The sequence below is a fragment of the Rhinatrema bivittatum genome, chromosome 8 (assembly GCF_901001135.1).
Source record: "Rhinatrema bivittatum chromosome 8, aRhiBiv1.1, whole genome shotgun sequence".
NCBI classification, from domain to species: Eukaryota; Metazoa; Chordata; class Amphibia; order Gymnophiona; family Rhinatrematidae; genus Rhinatrema; species Rhinatrema bivittatum.
The window spans coordinates 199,622,553-199,641,722 of NC_042622.1; the positions used below are offsets into that span (position 1 = coordinate 199,622,553).

The window sequence follows — 19,170 nt, forward strand, 5'->3', positions numbered from 1 at the left end:
ACGGCATCCAGGATCCTTGGAATGAGGACTGCGCTGGGCAGTCCAGATGTTGACTCGGAAGGGTCTCCACAGGTTCTAGCCTTTCCGGATCCATCCAGGACTTGACACTGTTCAAACTGTCCCCAATAAAGGTCCAGATGGGCCAGATCCGGGTGGAGGGTTGAGCTAGGTGCCGGTGGCAGAGAGGGATGACTCTAAGGTAGTGCGTTTATTTTGGAAAAAGGAGTTGTGGTCCTTAATTCTATATGTTCTCGGAGCTGGGGATCAAGGTTCCCCAGGAGGATGGTCTGAGAGGTCCAGCGGAAGCCTTTCCTTTCACAAGACAGGGAGTGGGATACCCTCAGAGACTGGCCTGAAAGTTGGTTGGGCAATGGCTAAGTTGTATTCATTGCCAGAGGACACCTTCGCGTTGTTAGTACTTCCTAAGGTGGACGTATCAGTGTCTGCAGTCACTAAAAAGACCACTATCCCTGTGGCTGGTTCAGCTGGTTCAGCAGCGCTGAAGAACATGCAGGAAATTTGGAAATTCATCTCAAAAAGATATTTGAGGTGTCTGTGTTGGGCATTCGGGCTGCCAAGTGCAATAGCTTCATGCAGAGGGCCAGTTTGCACTGGGTTCTGTAGCTGCAGGCCATGAGAACGCTATCTTTATCAGAGGCTAAGCAGGTGGATAGTCTGGAGGCAGTAGCAGCCTATGGAGCAGATGACCTAACCAGAACGTCTTCTAGATTTGTCTGTCGTTTCAGCTAGAAGGCTCCTTTGGTTAAAGAACTGGTCGGCGGATGTGTGGTCTTAAGCCTTACCGTTCAAGGAAAGCTCATATTTGGTGAGGACTTAGAGGAGCTTGTGAAGCATCTTGGGGAGAAGATAGGCCCAGAGGTAACAAAGGTTCCTTTGCGGGGCAGTCCCGGTTTCGAGCAAATGGGCAGTTTCGTCTTGATAAGGCCCTCTGTGGGGGCTCAGAAGAAAGGCACCGGAAGGTAGCAACCCTGGAACTAGTCCTTTTGAGAGGGCAGAAAGCCAAGCAACTCTGAGGTGGAGGTGAGAGAGAACATTGATGCCATATTACCTCAAAATCTGATTTTCCAACTTTGGTGCTGGCTGAGCTCTACTCTGGAGCCTGGGACTTTAGCGGTGAAGGACTTCCGTACCGCTGACGTCATAGGGGCGGGACTTCCTGACCTTTAAAACTCGACTCTGTACGGCACGTCAACGTCCCTGGCGCGCGCCAAAGGGGCGTGCGGCTTTGTTTCATACAAGCTTTCCCTGGATTAATAGAATTATTGAAATTTCCAAAGGTTCCAGGAGAGCATATATTTTAAATGTGAGTACAAAATTAATCTCATCTCACCCTGAGGCCTCCTCTCATGAAGCTATTGATGTGAAATTGAATATTGGGCTGGAAGGACAGGGCCCGTTGTGATCTATTGTCTGATTCTTAAGTTAATGCCACACACTAAGTGGAAGGCAAAAGTCAGAGAGATGTCTACATCATCCCCTGTACTTGTTGCCTCCCAACCTCGGATACCCGCCTTCTTTCCCCCAAAAACAGGGTTAGAACCGGTGGTACAGGTCGCTGGAGGAGGCAGTGAGCTAATGCCAACCTCTATGACCGAAACAACTTTGAGCCCCGGTGCCCCAAGTACTCCTCCTCCACCTCTACAAATTTCCTCTGATTTTTTTTAAAGATACAAGATTTACAAAAGAATGGAGAAGGAACCTCAGTTACTTACCATGTAAGCTGAAAAACGTGAATGTGGAAAATTTGGGAAGTGTTTCCGCATGGCAGGAAATTCAGGGAGGAAGTGGCTTATCCTTTAGAAAGTGCTGTTTCCTTATGTGCGCGATGTGCCTTGCCATACCTTGGATGTGTTTGCATTTCTAAAGGAAGATTAGGATGCTGTACTACTAAGTACATGGCATGTCACGGGGCCATTACTTTACAGACCACTTGCACTGTGTACCTGCTAGCCCCCAAATTTTCGGAAAGCAGCCGTTTGCACTCTCGCAGCAGTTTTAAGCTGGTGGCTTCATAACTTTTTGCTTTTAAGATGATTTATTTACAGTGCTTGAGTAAATAGACTTTACTGTTTAATTATGCTTGGACTGTTTTAATTTATCGATTGTTATGTATTGTTTTAGTGGGTGTGGGTTTTAGGTACTATCAAGTCCGTCTTACTGTTTGATTGTTTTTACCTGTCTGTGTATGTTTTATGTAAATGGTGGTTGCACTCTGCATAGAGCAGCTCCTTCTTGGAAAGACGGAATAAAAATTGTTAAATTTAATGAAGCCCTAATCCTTGGGAAACAGCAGTTACACTGCCATAATGCATTTTTTTTTTTTTTTTTTTAAAGAATTCATTTTATTTATGTACAGAAAATATGCCTGCCTTCTAGTGCTGAGCCAGCCCTTCTTAAATTCCCTGTAGGGCTGAAAGGCAATGGAAGCGAAGGAAGCTTTTCATTTGAAAGAATTTAACAGTGATAAAAGTAGATAAGAAAAAATGTGCATTCAGCAGCCTCAGGTTGTCTTCCCTCCTTGCTTCCTCAGAGCCCTACACGGTGCGAGAAGCCAGAATTCATGTGCGCCACATCCGAGATCTCCTGAAGAGCCTAGACCCATCGGATGCTTTCAACGGTGTAGACTGCAACTCGCTGTCTTTCCTGAGCGTCTTCACCGAAGGAGACCTGGGAGGTAGGGTCCAAAGGCGTTCTTTGAGGAAGTAGCTCCATCATGCCTGTGCCATTTTTTTGGTTTAACCTCCAGTTTCTCCAAGAGCAGCAGGGCTGCTGACCTATGGATGCAGGGTATCCCGGCTCAGTGAAGAAATTCATGAAGATCTAGAGTTTATTAGTAATTTTGTTTGCAGATAGGAAGGGAGGGTTATAATTACAGCACATTCTTGTACCATCAAGTAGCAAAGCTGTGCGTTTAAAAAAAAAAAAAAAGACTCCAGGCTGCTTTAATGTTGAAATTTCCCTGCCTTCCCACTCCAGGAAACTGCTTTGTTTTCTTGCTTCCTAACTCCAGTCCTGTCACCCTCCTTCCAGACATTCACACTTGCAATTCAAAGCTCCATTTGTTGGTTTTCAGCACAAGAGAGCAAAGCATCCAGTTAATCTGAAGAAGAGATGGAAAGCATGGCTGCCAGCCGAATGTTTAGGAACAAGGGAGAATTTATTTTTTCCTTTTTTATAATTTACTTTTTACTCTATTCTTGTATGTTTTTGCTTTATTTTTGCTTATTTTTTTGTGTTTTACTTTTACTGTCCCTCTAGCCTCTTCCCTTTCTGTTAGGTCTGGTGGCTCCTCTGGCCCCAAGTCTCAGCAGCAGCTTCTCTTTCCCTGTCCCGTGGGGCTAACGGCAGACTCCAGGTGCCAAACCTTAAGTGCTCGCGATGTTTCCCATCCCTAAGAATGAACATCCGTGAAGGTTTCTGCAGCATTGCATGCAGCTGCTCACTCAGCTGGAACTTCGGGTTTAGAATAGGAGCCCAAAATCCAGGATCAGAAAAATAACACTTTGGGCTTTTATCTGAAAAGGATGTTGGCGTACTTTTCTAGTAATGCTTCAGAAACAGATGCATGGTCTAGTGGTAGCCCATCCCTGGCACACAGCATGGGTGGTAGCTGCATGGAGGGAGCAGTGAAGAAAAGAGTAGTATTAGCCAGTTAATTGGGTAAACTTGGTGCAGGGTTCTGGTTGCTTCTCACTTTTATAATGCCACTAGATGTACACAGTGCTGTACAATGCTGATAAGTGTCCAGGCAGAAGTCCCTGCTCCAAAAATCTTACAATCTAACAGGTCGATACAGTAAAGTGTGCTCCGTCGGAGCGCACTGTCAGCCTGCTCTGGACGCGTGTTTTCCCTTACCCCTTATTCAGAAAGGGGAGGAAAACACGCGGCCCACCCGCGGCACCTAATAGCGCCCTCAACATGCAAATGCATGTTGAGGGTGCTATTAGGTATGCGCGCGGGATCCAGTAAGTAAAATGTGCAGCCAGGAAAGTGCACAGAAAAGCAGTAAAAACTGCTTTTCTGTGCACCCTCCGACTTAATATCATAGCGATATTAAGTCGGAGGTCCCCAAAAGTAAAAAAAAAAAAAAATAAAAAAAAAAAATTTGAATTCGGCCCGCGGCTGTCGGGCCGAAAACCGGACGCTCAATTTTGCCGGCGTCCGGTTTCCGAGCCCGTGGCTGTCAGCGGGCTCGAGAACCGACGCCGGCAAAATTGAGCGTCGGCTGTCAAACCCGCTGACAGCCGCCGCTCCAGGCCAAAAGGAGGCGCTAGGGACGCGCTAGTGTCCCTAGCGCCTCCTTTCCCTCGTTTGCACCGCGTCGCCTCATTTGCATACTGGATCGCTCGCACCGGCGAAGGGCCGGTGCGTGCGCCGGGAGAGCGGGCGTTCGTCCGCTCTCCCGCGGTTTTACAGTATCGATCCGTAAGTAGGTACTTGAAGCAACAGGGGATAAAGTGGCTTGCCCAAGGTCACAGGGGGAGTGTCCATGGGAGAGGCAGAATTTGAACCCTGGCTTCCCTTGCTGTAACCACGAGGCCCACTCCTCCTCTTTCCTGGAGGAAACTATTGTCTTTGAAGGCCGCAGTAGCTTTTTTTTTTTTTTTTTTGCACTGACATAAGAATTATCCAAAGATACTGTCATGCAAGAACTGTAAAGCCCATATATGAAGAAGGGACCTGTTTTAGTCTGGAAGGTTCATGTGCACAGCATGGTCTTGGGATTGTGTTTTTTTACATTGAAATTCAATTCAAGATATCCTGGCCTGTGAAGAATCCTGTGAACTGGATTGCATTGAGTTAAAGGGGCTTGGCCAAATCTGTGGCAAAATAGGAGAATCAAACGAGTAGCTCAGAACTGTAACTGCAACTTGGGTAGAAGTGTGACCGGGTACACAAGGGTGACCCTACTGTTGTACCTGGAGAAACTGCTATAGAAAATCGGAGACGGGCTGCCAACTTTCTTGCTGGTAAGTTCTTCCTCTTTTGCGCAAACTTGATTGTAGACTTTTTTTCATGAATCTTTCTTGTTTGTTTCTATAGAAAGTGGAAACCGCAAGAAGAAAGGCTTAGAAATGGAACAGATTGACTGCACTCCTCCGGAGCATATCCTGCCAGGCAGCAAGGACCGGCCTCTCTACTCCCTCCAGCCACAGAACCGGGATTGGAAGGTAACCTATTCCAAGTTCATTTCCAAGCCCCTTGCCCGCTTTGACTACGAGTCTCCCCAGCCTGGGTTGGGGGCAGTAGGGTTCCATTTGCAATAGGACCCGCAGGATCCTCCTAATTTAGGGTTGGCAACTGTGAATAAATTTTAAAAAAAAGAAAGACATGCCCATAAAAACATCATAAACTTTTATGCCAGGATCACCCCTGGTTCTGACTGAGCTGGAAACCCAATTTAGCAAGTAGTCGTTTCTGGAATTAAAAATAAAGCACAACAGAATAAAACAAAAAAAAAAGTAATGAGTGACGGGACCAGTCTGGTGCTATGAGCTCAGGCTCTGTGATATGGAATACTCATTGTATAAAGGAGTGAATCTCACCACAGTAAGTCCAGCTGTGCACAAAATGGCAATAGTAAAATGTATGCTTGCGTAAAATAAAAAATTATATATTTAAATTTCCTAGCGTGTACACAGATGGTCTCAGGACCAGTTGGTTTTGCTCTCCTGCCAGCAGATGGAGATGGAGCAAGCTGACGTCACAGTATCTATACTCCCGCAGTGACCCCAGCCTGCCAGTATTCTCAGTCTCCAGCAGATGGTGGATGTGCATCTCTAAATGGGGATTGCTTCAGATTTTGGAAGGAGAATTTAAAAATAATAAGCCTTGCTTACCTGATTGATACTAGATTGATACTAGATGGTCCCTCCCTCAGTTGAGTATTCCTGAAGTGATTTCCATGGTCCCTCAGATGTGTGCCTTGGTCCAGTAGCTGGTTTTGCTGGCGTGGACTTAGCTGATTGTACAGCTTAAAGGCAGTGGGTGCAGGAGGCAGACCGCTGCGGGGGAGAGGGCATGTGCCGTCACATGCCGGAGACACTCTCTGAACTCAGCCGGTAAAGGTTGAGCTCAGGTAAGTGTTTTTTGGGGTTGTTTTTTTTAAAGGAAAAGGCAGAGACAGTGTAGAGGGGTTTTGCAGACTTCCTCTTGTCTCCGTGCTCGGTGTGCCAATCTGACATTTGTTCCCACTCCTGTTTGGGGTTCAGGGAACTAGGCAGTCTGGTGGGTTGAGCAGTTCAGATGGGCTAAGCCCCGCAGTTAGGCTTTTTCCCTGTGTGCCACGTGGTAGCCCACAGAGGTGTGTTTGCACGCTTTTGTGCATGTGCGACTGCCCTGTAGAGTAATGTTGGTATGTGCAGTGCGTCCAGCTCTGTGCACATGTTGTGCACTCAGTTTTGTGTGCACAAATTTTTAAGTATTGGTAGTGCACTCAGGTTTTGGTGCACAGTTTGTGTGTGTATTTTTTACAGCACTTACTCTTCCAGTGCCTAATTTTTGTGCGCTTGAAATTTTTCAGTGCGAGCAAGCTGGATGTACATTCTCCAGCTGTGCACTGATGTTGCTGGTGAGCAAGAAACCTAAGTGCCTTTCTCTCTGTCTTGCCTGTCATATTCAGGCATCTCAGACTGATGTGTCCTCTAACATGTGTCAGGGTGAATTGTCTTCCTCTGATTTTGGTAAGTCTGGGTCCTCCCAGCCTGATGATGGTGTGGCTAAGGATTTGTTTGGAGGTATGCTGGATCTTGGAACTTACTTGACTTGTTCCTCTGCGGGAGATGGCAGCTCAGTGGGCCTCGCTCTAGTTCCTTCTCGGTTTGGCCTGGATCCTGCTGACTCTTCTTGGATAGAGATTTTTTTGTTTTTTTCAAGGCTTGCAATCCTTTCTTAAAGCGCAGTCCTCAGCTTCAACCAATCCTGTCAGGTCGGATCCTTAGCCAGTGGCCCCTCCCTCTTCCAATCCTATGTTTAAGTGCCGAAGCACATCTCGGTTTGCTGCAGGTATTCCCGACCGAAACCCAGATGGCACTGAGGAGACTGATCCCGACTCCCTGGAAGATGGGGAAATTCCTCCAGGACTGGAACCATACCATGTTGTGTTTCTTTCAGGGTTGGCAGTTCATCTCTATGGTTTCCCAGACCTTGAAGATGCTTGGGTGTTCCTGGTGCAGATTCCATGTCTGAACCAAAGAAGAATCCCATTTTGGTTTCCTTGCATAAAGCCTCTTGCTTTTTCCCTGTTATGGATGACATTCAAGAATTGATTGATCTTGAATGGGGTGCTTCAGATGCCAATTTCAAAAGAGGTTGCACATTGTAAGGCCTGTACCCCATGGATCCCACGGTGAGGGAGCGTTTGCATTTTCCGAAAGTGAATGCGCTGGTCTATGCCGACTCTAAGTGGACGACTATCCCCGTGGAGGGAGGAGCAGCCTTGAAGGATGTGCATGAAAGGAGGATTGAGGCCATCCTTAAGCAAGTCTTTGAAGCTGTGGCAATGACCTTACAGATAGCTTCTTGTTGTGCCCTAGTGGCACGATCTTCTCTACTTCTCGCTCAGGAAGCTGATGATTCTGGAGTGAATTCTAGAGCAGTTATGGAACCCACTGCTGCATTTTTAGCAGATGCGGGCTGCGATTTGGTCCACACCTCGGCTAGAGAAGTGACTTCGGTGATAGTTGCCAGATGTCAACTATGGCTGCGAAATTCTTCGGCTGACACTACCCTCCAAAGCTAATATTATGAAAATGCCTTTTAAAGGCTCGCTCTTGTTTGGGAGCGAGTTGGAGAAATTGGGTGAATCTCTGGTCCCTTGGTTGCCAGAGGATAAGAAGCGGTTGCAGCGCCCCTCTGGAATGAGGGGTCATCTCCGGGATTCCAAGCATTTTCGTCCTTGCAGAAGATCGACCTTTCGATAGGTCTCAGTCCTTTCGTCCCAGACAGCCTAAGAGGAGCAGACTCGGATAGCAGATTCTCCTGAGCTTCCCAATGAAGGTTTGCCGACCCACCTTCAGGAACAAAAGAGAGGGGGATGCCTCTTTGTCTTTTATCAGAGGTGGATCGAGATCACATCAGATCAGTGGATCCCGGAGGTGAGATCCCAGAGGCGAGAAAAATATGCGCTAGAATTTCACAGTATTCCTTGGGACATGTTCATAGCTTCTACTTGCCACACCCTGCAGAAGAAGCAGGCAGGGGAATCTATACTTCTAAGGCTCCTCCGGTTGTGAGCTGTGGTTCCAGTGCCTACATCTCAAAGTATGGGGCGATATGCCATTTATTTTATTACCAAGAAGGAGGGCTCAAGGGAGTCAACCGTCATTTGCAGATGACTCATTTTCACATGGAAACCTTACGCTCAGTAATGATGGCTGTACAGTTGGAATTTCTGACCTCCCTGGATCTGTCCGAGGCCTACCTTCATAGTCCCATCCGTTTTGAAGCCTCATTTTCTGCATTTTGCAGTGTTGGGGCGCAATTATCAGTTTCGGGCACTGCCTTTTTGGTGTAGCCACCGCTCCCAGAATGTTTTCCAAGGTTATGGTGGTAGTAGTGGTGATGATGTTGAGAAGAGATGCAATCCTGGTACACATGTATTTGGACGACTGGTTGATTCGAGCCAGATCTCAGAAAGAGCTGCCTGGTGACCTGCAACAAGGAGATCATCTTGTAGGAGCTTGGTTGAGTGGTGAACCTGGCCAAGAGCAGCCTTCAGTCATCTCAATTCTTGGAGTATCTGGGTGTTTGGCTTGCCTCGTGTCGAACCAAAGTTTTCCTGCCAGAAGTTCGGATTCAGGAATTGATGTCACAGGTGCGTCAGTTGGTGAGCATTATACTCCCGACAGTGTGGTCCTATCTACAAGTGCTCAGTTTAATGAAGGCAATCCTGGAAGTGCGGGCAAGGGTGCATATGTGTTCTCTTCACTCCCTGCTATCTCGTTGGAACCTACAGTCTCAGGAATATTCGGTTCGGCTCCACTTGCCGATGGAAATCTGTTCTCACCTCCAGTGGTGGTTGCAGGAGGATCATCTGAGAGAGGGTGTTTCCTTGACCTCCCTGAACTGGTTGATACTCATGATAAATGCGAGTCTCCAGGGTTGGGGAGCTCACTATCAGGAGCTGATTGCCCAAGGACGCTGGAATGCTGGAGTGTCACTCTGGAACATCAGTCGTGTGGAAACCTGGGCGATCCGATTGGCATGCTTGTGGTTCGGCCACAGACTACAGGGTCAAGCGGTCTGAGTGATGTCTGACAACGCAATGACTGGCCTACATCAGTCAACAGGGAAGAACCAAAATCCAGCAAGTGTCTCAGGAAATAGACCAACTTATGGAATGGGTGGAAGGACATCTACAGATGATCTCGGCCTCTCACATTGCAGGAAAAGACAATGTAAGAGCAGACTTTTATCAGCAGGGAGAATCTGGACCCTGGAGAATGGGTGTTGTCGGATGAAGCTTTTCAGCTGGTAGTGGATTGCTTGGGCTTTCTGTTAGTCCTACTGGCGATTTCTTGCAATGTGAAGGCTCCTTTTCAGTTGCAGGAGACATCCTTGGTCCCTGGGCATGGATGTTTTTGTACAGGTCTGGCCAGAAGACAAGTTGCTTTTTGCCTTTCCTCCATAGCCCTTGATGGGCAGGATAGTTCACAGGATCGAAGGCCATACAGGGATGGTACTCCTGGCAGCACCAGATTGGCCCAGATGACTGTGGTATGCATATCTGCGAAGACTCCTGGTGGAGACCCCCTTTCATCTTCCACCACACAAGAATCTTTTGCAGCAGGGACCTGGCCTTCACGAAGATGCAACTCTATTTTGTCTTGCAGTTTGGCCCTTGAGAGGGCTCGCTTGTTGAAGCATGGATATTCTTCTGCAGTGATTGCTACCTTGCTCTGTGCTCAGCAGTTCTCCACTTTCCTTGGCATGTGTACAAGTTTGGAGAGTGTGTGAGGATCGAGATATTCTTCCTCGTTTGGTTAAGATCCCGCTCATTTTGGATACTTGCATGATGGGTTAAATATAGGATTGGCCCTTAATTCCTTGCCTGTTTCAGGTACCCAGTGAATGGTGATTCCTTATCTCATCCTGATGTGGCCTGCTATTTGAAGGGAGTGAAGCATCTTCTGAGTCCCATGAGATTACTGGTTCCATTGTGGAGTCTTAATTTGGTGTTTGAATTTTTGGCAGGCCCTATGTTCCAACCACTGCCTAGCCTTTCCTTGCAGTTATTGACCTTGAAAACAGTTTTCCTGATGGCTATATGTTCTGTGTGTTGAATTTCTGAGCTGCAGTCTGTCTTGCTGGGAGCCATTCCTTCAGGTGACTCCATGGCGTTACAGCTGCGTACTGTTCCATCCTTCTTGCCTAAGGTGGTCTCAGAATCTCATTTGAATCAGTCCATTTCCTTGTCCTTGAGTAAGGTCAGAGATGCAGAGGAATATTGCCTCTTGCGTCACTTGGATATCACTTGGATGTCACTTGGATATCACTTGGATATCAACTGCTTACCCAAGAAGGAGGATCGCTGCTCCACCCACTCCATCACTGAATCTCACTGCCTGGAGGTTGAAAGGCTCGTATTCCAAAGCCTAAACATTTCTCCTCAACTTCAAGATATTCTGGTTTTCTCCAGAAAACCATCAACTAGACTGAGTTACCAACGAAAATGGTCACATTATGCTTCCCGGTGTTTGGCCAAGGGGACAGATCCACTCACCTGTCCACCAGAACGCCTCCTGGATTATCTCCATCTGCTTTACAGGGAATCCTAGCCACTGCCTCACTTCGAGTACATAGCAGCTTACCACACTCTTCTCAACGGGGAAACATATCTCTTGTCATTCCCTCATCTCCAGGTTCATGAAAGGTGTCCTATGTTTACCACCACCAACCCATAAACCTCCAGTACTGTGGGATATCAACATAGTGTTGGAACAGCTCATGCTTCCACCCTTTGAACCGTTGGACACTTGTCATCCCAGGTACCTTTTCTGGAAGATGCTCTTCTTAGTCGTCCTCACCTCTGCAAGGCGCATCAGCGAGCTACAAGCCTTAGTTCACTACCCACCTTACCTTGAGTTTTACCATAACAAGGTTACGCTGCGTACGCATCCTAACTTCCTACCAAAAGTGGTTTTGGCTTTCCACATCAACCAGACCATCACCCTCCCAACTTTCTACCCAAAACCTCATGCTGTTATGACCACCGTCCGCAGCAGGCTCAACTTTGCATAAGTTCTTGGAGGAGAAGTCCATTAACAGCTATTAATCAAGTTTACTTAGGGGGAATAGCCACTGCTATTAATTGCATCAGTAGCATGGGATGATCTTAGTGTTTGGGTAATTGCCAGGTTCTTGTGGCCTGGTTTGGCCTCTGTTGGAAACAGGATGCTGGGCTTGATGGACCCTTGGTCTGACCCAGCATGGCAATTTCTTATGTTTTTGTGTTGTGTGGTATCTGAAGGTTTCTGAAACTTTCTGAAAGACAGATCACTTGTTTGTCCTTCATGGTGGAAGGAAGCAGGGTGAACCAGCTTCGTAGGATACAATAGCTCACTGGATTAGGGAGGTAGTCACAGCCACAAATGTGAATGCTGAAAAGCCGTTGTAACTCAGGTTAAGGCTCATTCTACTAGAGCTCTGACAGTATCATGGGCAGAGATTAGATTGTTGTCTCCCATCGACATTTGCTGAACTGCAATGTGGTGGTCCTTACACACCTTTTCCAGATTTTATCGTCTGGATGTGCTGGCCTGGGAGGACTCAGTCTTTGCAAGTGTGATGTTGACTGGACCATGGGCAGCCTCCCACCTATTGGTGAGTAGCTTTGGTACTTCCCTGTACGTACCTGGATCAGTCCAGACAGTGGGTTATGTCCCCAATCCAGCAGATGGAGTCAGCCCAAAGCTTCGAGGGGGCGTCACCATAAATACTACTACCCCCTCTGCAGGAGTTCAGTATCTTCTGACTCCAGCAGATGCGAGTAGTGGAATCTGGGCTTGCTCCCGATTCTCTTTTTCCTTTGTTCTTTTGCTTCCCTTGGTTGGAGGCTTTATTGTTGTCAGGTTTGTTTGGTTGGATCAAGTTGTGTTACAAAAAAAAAAAAAAAAAAAAAAAAATTAATTAAGTTAATTGATTGATTGGGGAGGCGTGACTTCTGTATTGTCCTCTGTCTCTCCTTTCTCTATTTACCGGCGCTGTCCGGGGCTGCTGCGGGGTAAGTGTGATTTTCTTCTTCTCCTTCCCTTGCAGCTAGGTTACACGCGGCTGCCGGTGCTCCGGCCTACTCGCGTCTTCACCCTCTCCCGCGGCCATTTTGAGGCTCCACGTGGGCTGCACCGGGGAGAGGGCTGCTCACCACCGGCGGGTCGTGCGGCCAGGAGGGCCCCCCCGCGGCGCCGTTTTCTGTCTTTGGCGGGTAGCGCAGGCCACCCGGGCCCCCCCGCAGCGGCGATCCGTTTCGCGGCCCCCCCCCGGGTTTTTCAGGAGTTCTGGGCTGTCGGGGACTGTTACCCTTGCGCTCCAGATGCCGCGGCCGGCGCGTTGCTCGGCCTGTGGGGAACCTGGATCGCGCGTTTCCAGGGAGGGAATTTGTGCTCGGTGCCTTCCCGGAGGAGAAGGCACCTCTCGGTCCCTCACGCATCGGGCCTCCATGACAGCCTTACCCGGGCGGCGCGGGCTGGCCCCTCCCCCATTCCTGGCGGGAACGGCGGCCATCTTACACACGCTGCGTCCTGAAGGAGCCCAGGCAGCGCAGGGGGACGAGGTGGCTTCAGAGGGCTCTCCCCCGAGGTTAGTACCGGAGACAGACCAGGAGGAAGGCCCGCGGGGGCAGGGTCCCCCGGGGCCCCCACCCGCGGAGGCCCCCCCGACTAGGCCGGGATTTTCGCCGGAGTTCATACGGCTGATGCATACAGCCTACCTGCAGGACCTGGCTGCGCCCGCGGATCCGCCACCACCCAAGCTCCCGCGACCTTCGCCCGCCTATCCGGCCCCCCCCGCCCCGGCGGGTGTGGGGGCCCCACAGCTCCCCAGCCAACCACGGCTCCCCGTGGGCTCGGGGGGGCCTGGGTCGCCACCAGCCTCCCCTGGGTCGGACCCCGCGGCGGCGGGACAAGGGGACTCCACTTCGGAGGGTGAGGACCCACGTACCCTGCGCCTCTTCCAGCGGGACGAGCTAGATGACCTGATCCCACAGATCATTCAGGGTTTGGACCTTGATCCCCCGCCGGACCCGCCAGCTCCCGTCGCGCCCGCTGTAGTCACCTCCTCGAAGAAGGGAGACCCGGTGCTGGCAGCCCTTCGCCCGAGGGCTCGGGCTTTTCCCATTCATGAGTCGTTCCTGCAGCTGCTCACCAGGGAATGGGATGCCCCGGAAGCCGCTCTGAAGGGTAGCCGCGCCATGGAACGGCTATATCCGCTGCCGGAAGATTTTCTGGATCTCATCAAGGTACCCAGAGTGGACTCCGCGGTGTCAGCGGTCACGAAGAGGACGACCATTCCGGTGACAGGTGGAGCAGCGTTAAGGGATACGCAGGATCGCAAGTTGGAAGTCTTCCTCAAGCGGGTCTTCGAGGTCTCCGCAGTGGGGCTGCGGGCTGCGATGTGCAGCTCGCTTGCCCAGCGAGCCAGTCTTCTCTGGGTGCAGCTACTGCTCACGTCTCAGGTGTTGCCACCCGAAGAAGCCGCCCAGGCGGATAGACTGGAAGCTGCGGTGGCATACGGGGCAGACGCTTCCTATGATCTGTTTCGGGTCCTTGCCCGCTCCATGGCCTCGGTGGTGGCGGCACGTCGACTTCTATGGCTCCGCAACTGGGCGGCGGACACGTCCTCCAAGTCAAGTCTGGGTTCCCTGCCATTCAGGGGTAAGTTCCTGTTCGGCGAGGATCTGGACCAGATTATCAAGTCTCTGGGGGAAAACGCGGTCCATCGCCTGCCGGAAGACAGATATCGCTCCAGCAGGGCGTTTTCGTCCTCCCGGACCAGAGCCAGAGCGCAAAGGCGCTATAGGAGTTATAGGCCGGCGGCGGCTCGGCCCGCTGCCCCCAGGTCTCAGCCCTGGTCTCGCTCCTTTCGCGGACGCCGCCCCGCGCGCCCCGCTTCCACGGCGGGACAACCTTCGCCCAAGTCCTCTCAATGATGTTCAGCTCGCCCACTCCGCCGTCCCCAAGATTGGGGGGCGGCTGGCGTTCTTTTACGAGGAGTGGGCACGGATCACCTCGGATCAGTGGGTCTTGGACACCATAGGACGCGGCTACGCTTTGGAACTTGTCCGCGCTCCGAAGGGTCGATTCATTTTCTCGCCCTGCGGCTCGGCCATCAAGCGAGAGGCGGTGCAGGCGACGCTGGACAGACTGTGGGAGATAGGCGCCATTGTGCCCGTACCCTCCGGAGAGGTGGGCTCGGGCCACTATTCCATCTACTTCGTGGTACCAAAGAAGGACGGCTCCTTCCGCCCCATACTGGACTTGAAGGAAGTCAACAAATCCCTCAGAGTGATCCGGTTCCGCATGGAAACGCTGCGTTCGGTGATCGCGGCGGTACACCGAGGGGAGTTTTTGGCCTCCTTGGATCTGACGGAGGCCTACCTTCATATCCCCATTCGCCAAGAACACCATTGCCTTCTCCGGTTCAAGATCCTGGACCAGCATTTCCAATTCGTGGCGCTTCCGTTCGGCCTAGCAACGGCCCCACGTACCTTCACCAAGATCATGGTAGTTGTGGCGGCTGCCCTTCGGAAGGAGGGTATTCTAGTTCATCCTTACTTGGACGACTGGCTCATACGGGCGAAGTCCTTCCGGCATGGCCAGGCGGCAGTGGCCAGGGTGATAGAGTTTCTGCAGTCCCTGGGATGGGTGGTGAACTTCTCCAAGAGCTCCCTCGTGCCTTCGCAGCGCTTGGATTTCTTGGGGGCGACCTTCGACACCCGTCTGGGGGCGGTTTTTCTGCGGCAGGACAAGGCGCACTCCCTGCGGGAGCACATACAGCGGTTCTCTGCATTACCAGCGCCCACTTCCTGGGACTATCTACAGCTCCTGGGGGTGATGGGTTCCACCATCGACATGGTTCCCTGGGCCTTTGCGCGCCTCCGGCCGCTACAAAGGGCACTTCTATCCCGCTGGAAACCACTTTCGCAGGACTACCAGGTGATACTCCCGCTGCCCCAGGTTGCACGGAGCAGCCTGGACTGGTGGATGGTCCCGGAGAATCTGGCTCGAGGCATGTCCCTCGATCTACCAAACTGGGTAGTGGTAACCACCGACGCCAGTCTCGTAGGCTGGGGGGCAGTCTGCGACCGCAGCGCCACGCAGGGGACGTGGTCCGCGGAGGAATCGACGTGGTCCATCAATCGTCTGGAGACCCGAGCGGTCAGGCTGGCTCTTCTTCACTTCCTGCCACTCCTTCGGAATCGGGAAGTCAGAGTCTTGTCGGACAACGCGACCACGGTGGCCTATATCAACCGACAGGGTGGAACCCGCAGCCCGCAGGTCGCGCTCGAGGCAGAGATGTTGATGCAGTGGGCGGAACGGCACCTGGCCCGCCTGGCGGCCTCGCACATAGCGGGAGTGGACAACGTCCAGGCGGATTTCCTCAGTCGCCAGCTCCTGGATCCCGGAGAGTGGGCCCTCTCCGACGAGGCCATGCAGCTGATCGTTCGGCGGTGGGGTCCCCCCCACCTGGATCTTATGGCATCCGCTCAAAACACCAAGGCGCCTCGTTTCTTCAGTCGCCGGAGAGAACGGGGGGCGGAGGGCGTCGATGCCCTAGCGCTCCCGTGGCCGGCCGACCTACTTCTATACGCGTTCCCCCCATGGCCACTGGTGGGAAGGCTACTACGACGAATAGAGGTTCATCGGGGGACTGTCATCTTCGTTGCGCCAGAGTGGCCGAGACGTCCTTGGTTCGCGGACCTTCTCCACCTAGTAATCGACGGGCCCATAAGGTTGGGACATCTTCCTCGCCTCCTCCACCAGGGACCAGTATTTTTCGACCAGGCAGAACTCTTCTGTCTTGCGGCCTGGCTTTTGAGAGGCGTCGCCTCCGACGGGGATACCCGGAGGCGGTAGTATCCACGCTGCTGCGGTCTCGGAAGACCTCGACGTCGGTGGCCTATGTGCGGGTCTGGAAGGTGTTCGAGCTGTGGTGTACCGGCCTGAACACAAGACCCTCGGAAGTGTCTGTTCCTCAGATCCTCCAGTGGCTCGCCTACAACTCGCTTCGGGTTCAAGTGGCCGCCCTTGGCTCTCTCCTGCGTGACGGAGGATCTCTGTGGCGACATCCGGACATCGCCCGTTTCCTCAAGGGGGTCAAGCATTTGCGGCCTCCACTGCGCGATCCTTGTCCCTCGTGGAGTCTCAATCTGGTACTACGCTCTATGTCAGGACCTCCATTTGAACCGCTGCGGAATGCGACGATCAAGGATCTCACCCTCAAGGCGGTGTTCCTAGTGGCCATCTGCTCCGCTCGGCGTATTTCGGAGTTGCAGGCCCTGTCGTGTAGGGAACCTTATCTCAGGTTCTCCGATTCGGGTGTTTCACTTCGCACTGTCCCCTCCTTCCTTCCGAAGGTGGTGTCTGCGTTCCACGTGAATCAGACGGTGGAACTTCCATCGTTCTCTTCGTCGGAGCCGCGGTCTCTTCGTCTCCTTGACGTCAAGCGCACCCTGAGGCTCTACCTGGAGGCTACGAATGATTTCCGGACTTCTGACCATCTCTTCGTCCTTTGGTCCGGTCCCCGCAAGGGATCTCAGGCTTCGAAGACGACCATTGCCAGATGGCTGAAGGCCGGCATTGCCGCCTCCTATATTGGGGTGGGGCGGACTCCCCCACCCGGCATCGTAGCACACTCGACTCGCGCTCAGGCGGCCTCCTGGGCAGAGAGCCGCTCGGTGTCTTCGCAAGAAATCTGTAGAGCGGCCACCTGGAAATCGTTGCACACGTTCTCGAGACACTATAGACTACATCTCGCCTCGTCCGTCCAGGGACATTTTGGCGAACAGGTCCTACGAGCAGGTCTCGCAGGATCCCACCCGGGTTAGGGAAGCTTGGGTACATCCCACTGTCTGGACTGATCCAGGTACGTACAGGGAAAAGAAAATTATTACTTACCTGCTAATTTTCGTTCCTGTAGTACCATGGATCAGTCCAGACGCCCACCGCATTTGGGTCCTAGGGCCTACTCCTGCTCGACTGTATGTGGATGCTGAGTCTGTTCAGCTGTGTCTCCTTTTTACAGTAGTGCACTTACTGCTGTTGTTTGTTATTACGTGTTTCCAGTTTTCCCTGTCACTGTTTACTCCCTTGGAGGTTGACACGCTATGTTCGTGTCCGCCCACCCGTTGGTGGGTCGGTTTTTTTCAGTTTACTCAGTTATCACTCAGCGGCTTATTGTTGCCGTTCTGTTTCAACTTGATCCAAGCAGGGGGTTTTCGGTTTACTCGGGCTTTGATATACTCGATACTGAACTCCTGCAGAGGGGGTAGTAGTATTTATGGTGACGCCCCCTCGAAGCTTTGGGCTGACTCCATCTGCTGGATTGGGGACATAACCCACTGTCTGGACTGATCCATGGTACTACAGGAACGAAAATTAGCAGGTAAGTAATAATTTTCTTATCCCAAGGGTCCTGAGTCCATCTGTCTACATGATATGAAAGAAGAAATTACCATGTACTTGATTCATTTTCCTTAGCGTAGACAGATGGACTCAGCTTCCTGCCCTTGACTGCCAAATGACTGTGTCAATGGTCCTCCTGTGGGGTGACGTGTTCCAAGAGATTACTGGTAAATGTTCATCCAGTCCCTGGATTGGGGTACATATGTTTCTTGCTTTACTTCAGTTTCTTTTTGGTTGAGTACAGTAATGGTGGGTTTGTTTTTTTTTATTCAAGTTTTTTGTTAGTCTGTCCACAGTTGCTTTTGAAGAGAATACTGGCAGGCTGGAGTCATTGTAGGAGTATATATACTGTGACGACAGCTTGCTCCATCTCCATCTGCTGGCAGGAGAGCAAAACCAACTGGTCCTGAGTCCATCTGTCTACACTAAGGAAAATGAAATTAAGTAGTAATTTCTCCATACAAATTTAAAAGTTTATATATGATGTCAGTTAATATATATGTATGTGTGTACACACATACATGAGGACCCTTCTGCTCATCTAATGTGATCCAGGCACTCCATGGTGTAAGGGACATATTGATGCGATCTTGGTTTACCTTCCATTACATTTGTCTTAAATTTAATTTCCCTGATCAAGAAAATTTAGAAAAAAAAATTCTCTTATGCCTCCATATACTGAGCAGTGTGGGTAAGTGCCTTCGGTACCACCTTTCTGGGGCCTGATCGATAATGGCACTTTACAGCCAGCTTTGGAAAATATTAGCACAGCAAGACTACCGCAGACACGAAAACCAGCACAGGCTCTTATGCTTTTCACGCTGCTGTTAGCAGAACAAGGCTCTTCTGTCGTGGAAAATTACTCACTCGACTGCGCAGTTGTCTTCATGCCCACAGTATCTGTCGTGGTGAATGAGTCCATTTGGTAAGGAGCCAGACCTGAAGCAGGTGGGTTTGCTGTGTCCTTTCAGCCTCTGCAGTGCCTGAAAGTGTTGACCATGAGCGGCTGGAATCCTCCCCCCGGTAACCGGAAGATGCATGGCGACCTCATGTACCTGTACGTCATCACGACAGAGGACAGGCATGTGAGCATCACTGCGTCTACCCGAGGCTTCTACTTGAACCAGTGAGTACTGACCAGCGGAGACTGAGGTTGGGCAAGACTTCCTGCAGATAAAACTGTAGGCAGTCTTGTGTTCTGAGCTGGGCATAATGGGGGAAACCAGTATTTTATGAACAGAAATGGTAAAAGCCTGCAATGATGCCTGACTGTGAAGGCCACTTATCGAGGGCTCCTTGTTTGACAGATCCACTGCATATATCTTCAACCCTAAGCCTGCCAACCCCAGTTTCCTCAGTCATTCCCTGGTGGAACTACTCAACCAAATCAGCCCAATCTTCAAAAAGAATTTTGCTGCTCTCCAGAAGAAAAGGTAAACCTTATGTTTTTCTTTCTTTTTGGCATTAAAGGAGATATGTCTAAGTATATGGGAAAAAAATTGTTGCCACTGTGTTAAGTTTTTGGGTA

The 19,170-nt window shown here is 50.9% G+C and overlaps 1 protein-coding gene across 6 annotated transcripts in view; it reads left to right on the forward strand.

Annotated features, from left to right (window-relative positions):
• Nucleotides 1-19,170, forward strand: part of CLUH (clustered mitochondria homolog) — a 153,935-nt gene that overhangs the window by 54,071 nt on the left and 80,694 nt on the right. For all 6 annotated transcript variants that reach the window (XM_029612489.1, XM_029612487.1, XM_029612488.1 and 3 more), the window contains exons 4-7: nucleotides 2,552-2,695; nucleotides 5,065-5,192; nucleotides 18,614-18,768; nucleotides 18,950-19,075. In XM_029612489.1, coding sequence (XP_029468349.1) covers nucleotides 2,552-2,695; nucleotides 5,065-5,192; nucleotides 18,614-18,768; nucleotides 18,950-19,075 — 553 coding nt within the window. The remainder of the gene's footprint in view (nucleotides 1-2,551; nucleotides 2,696-5,064; nucleotides 5,193-18,613; nucleotides 18,769-18,949; nucleotides 19,076-19,170) is intronic.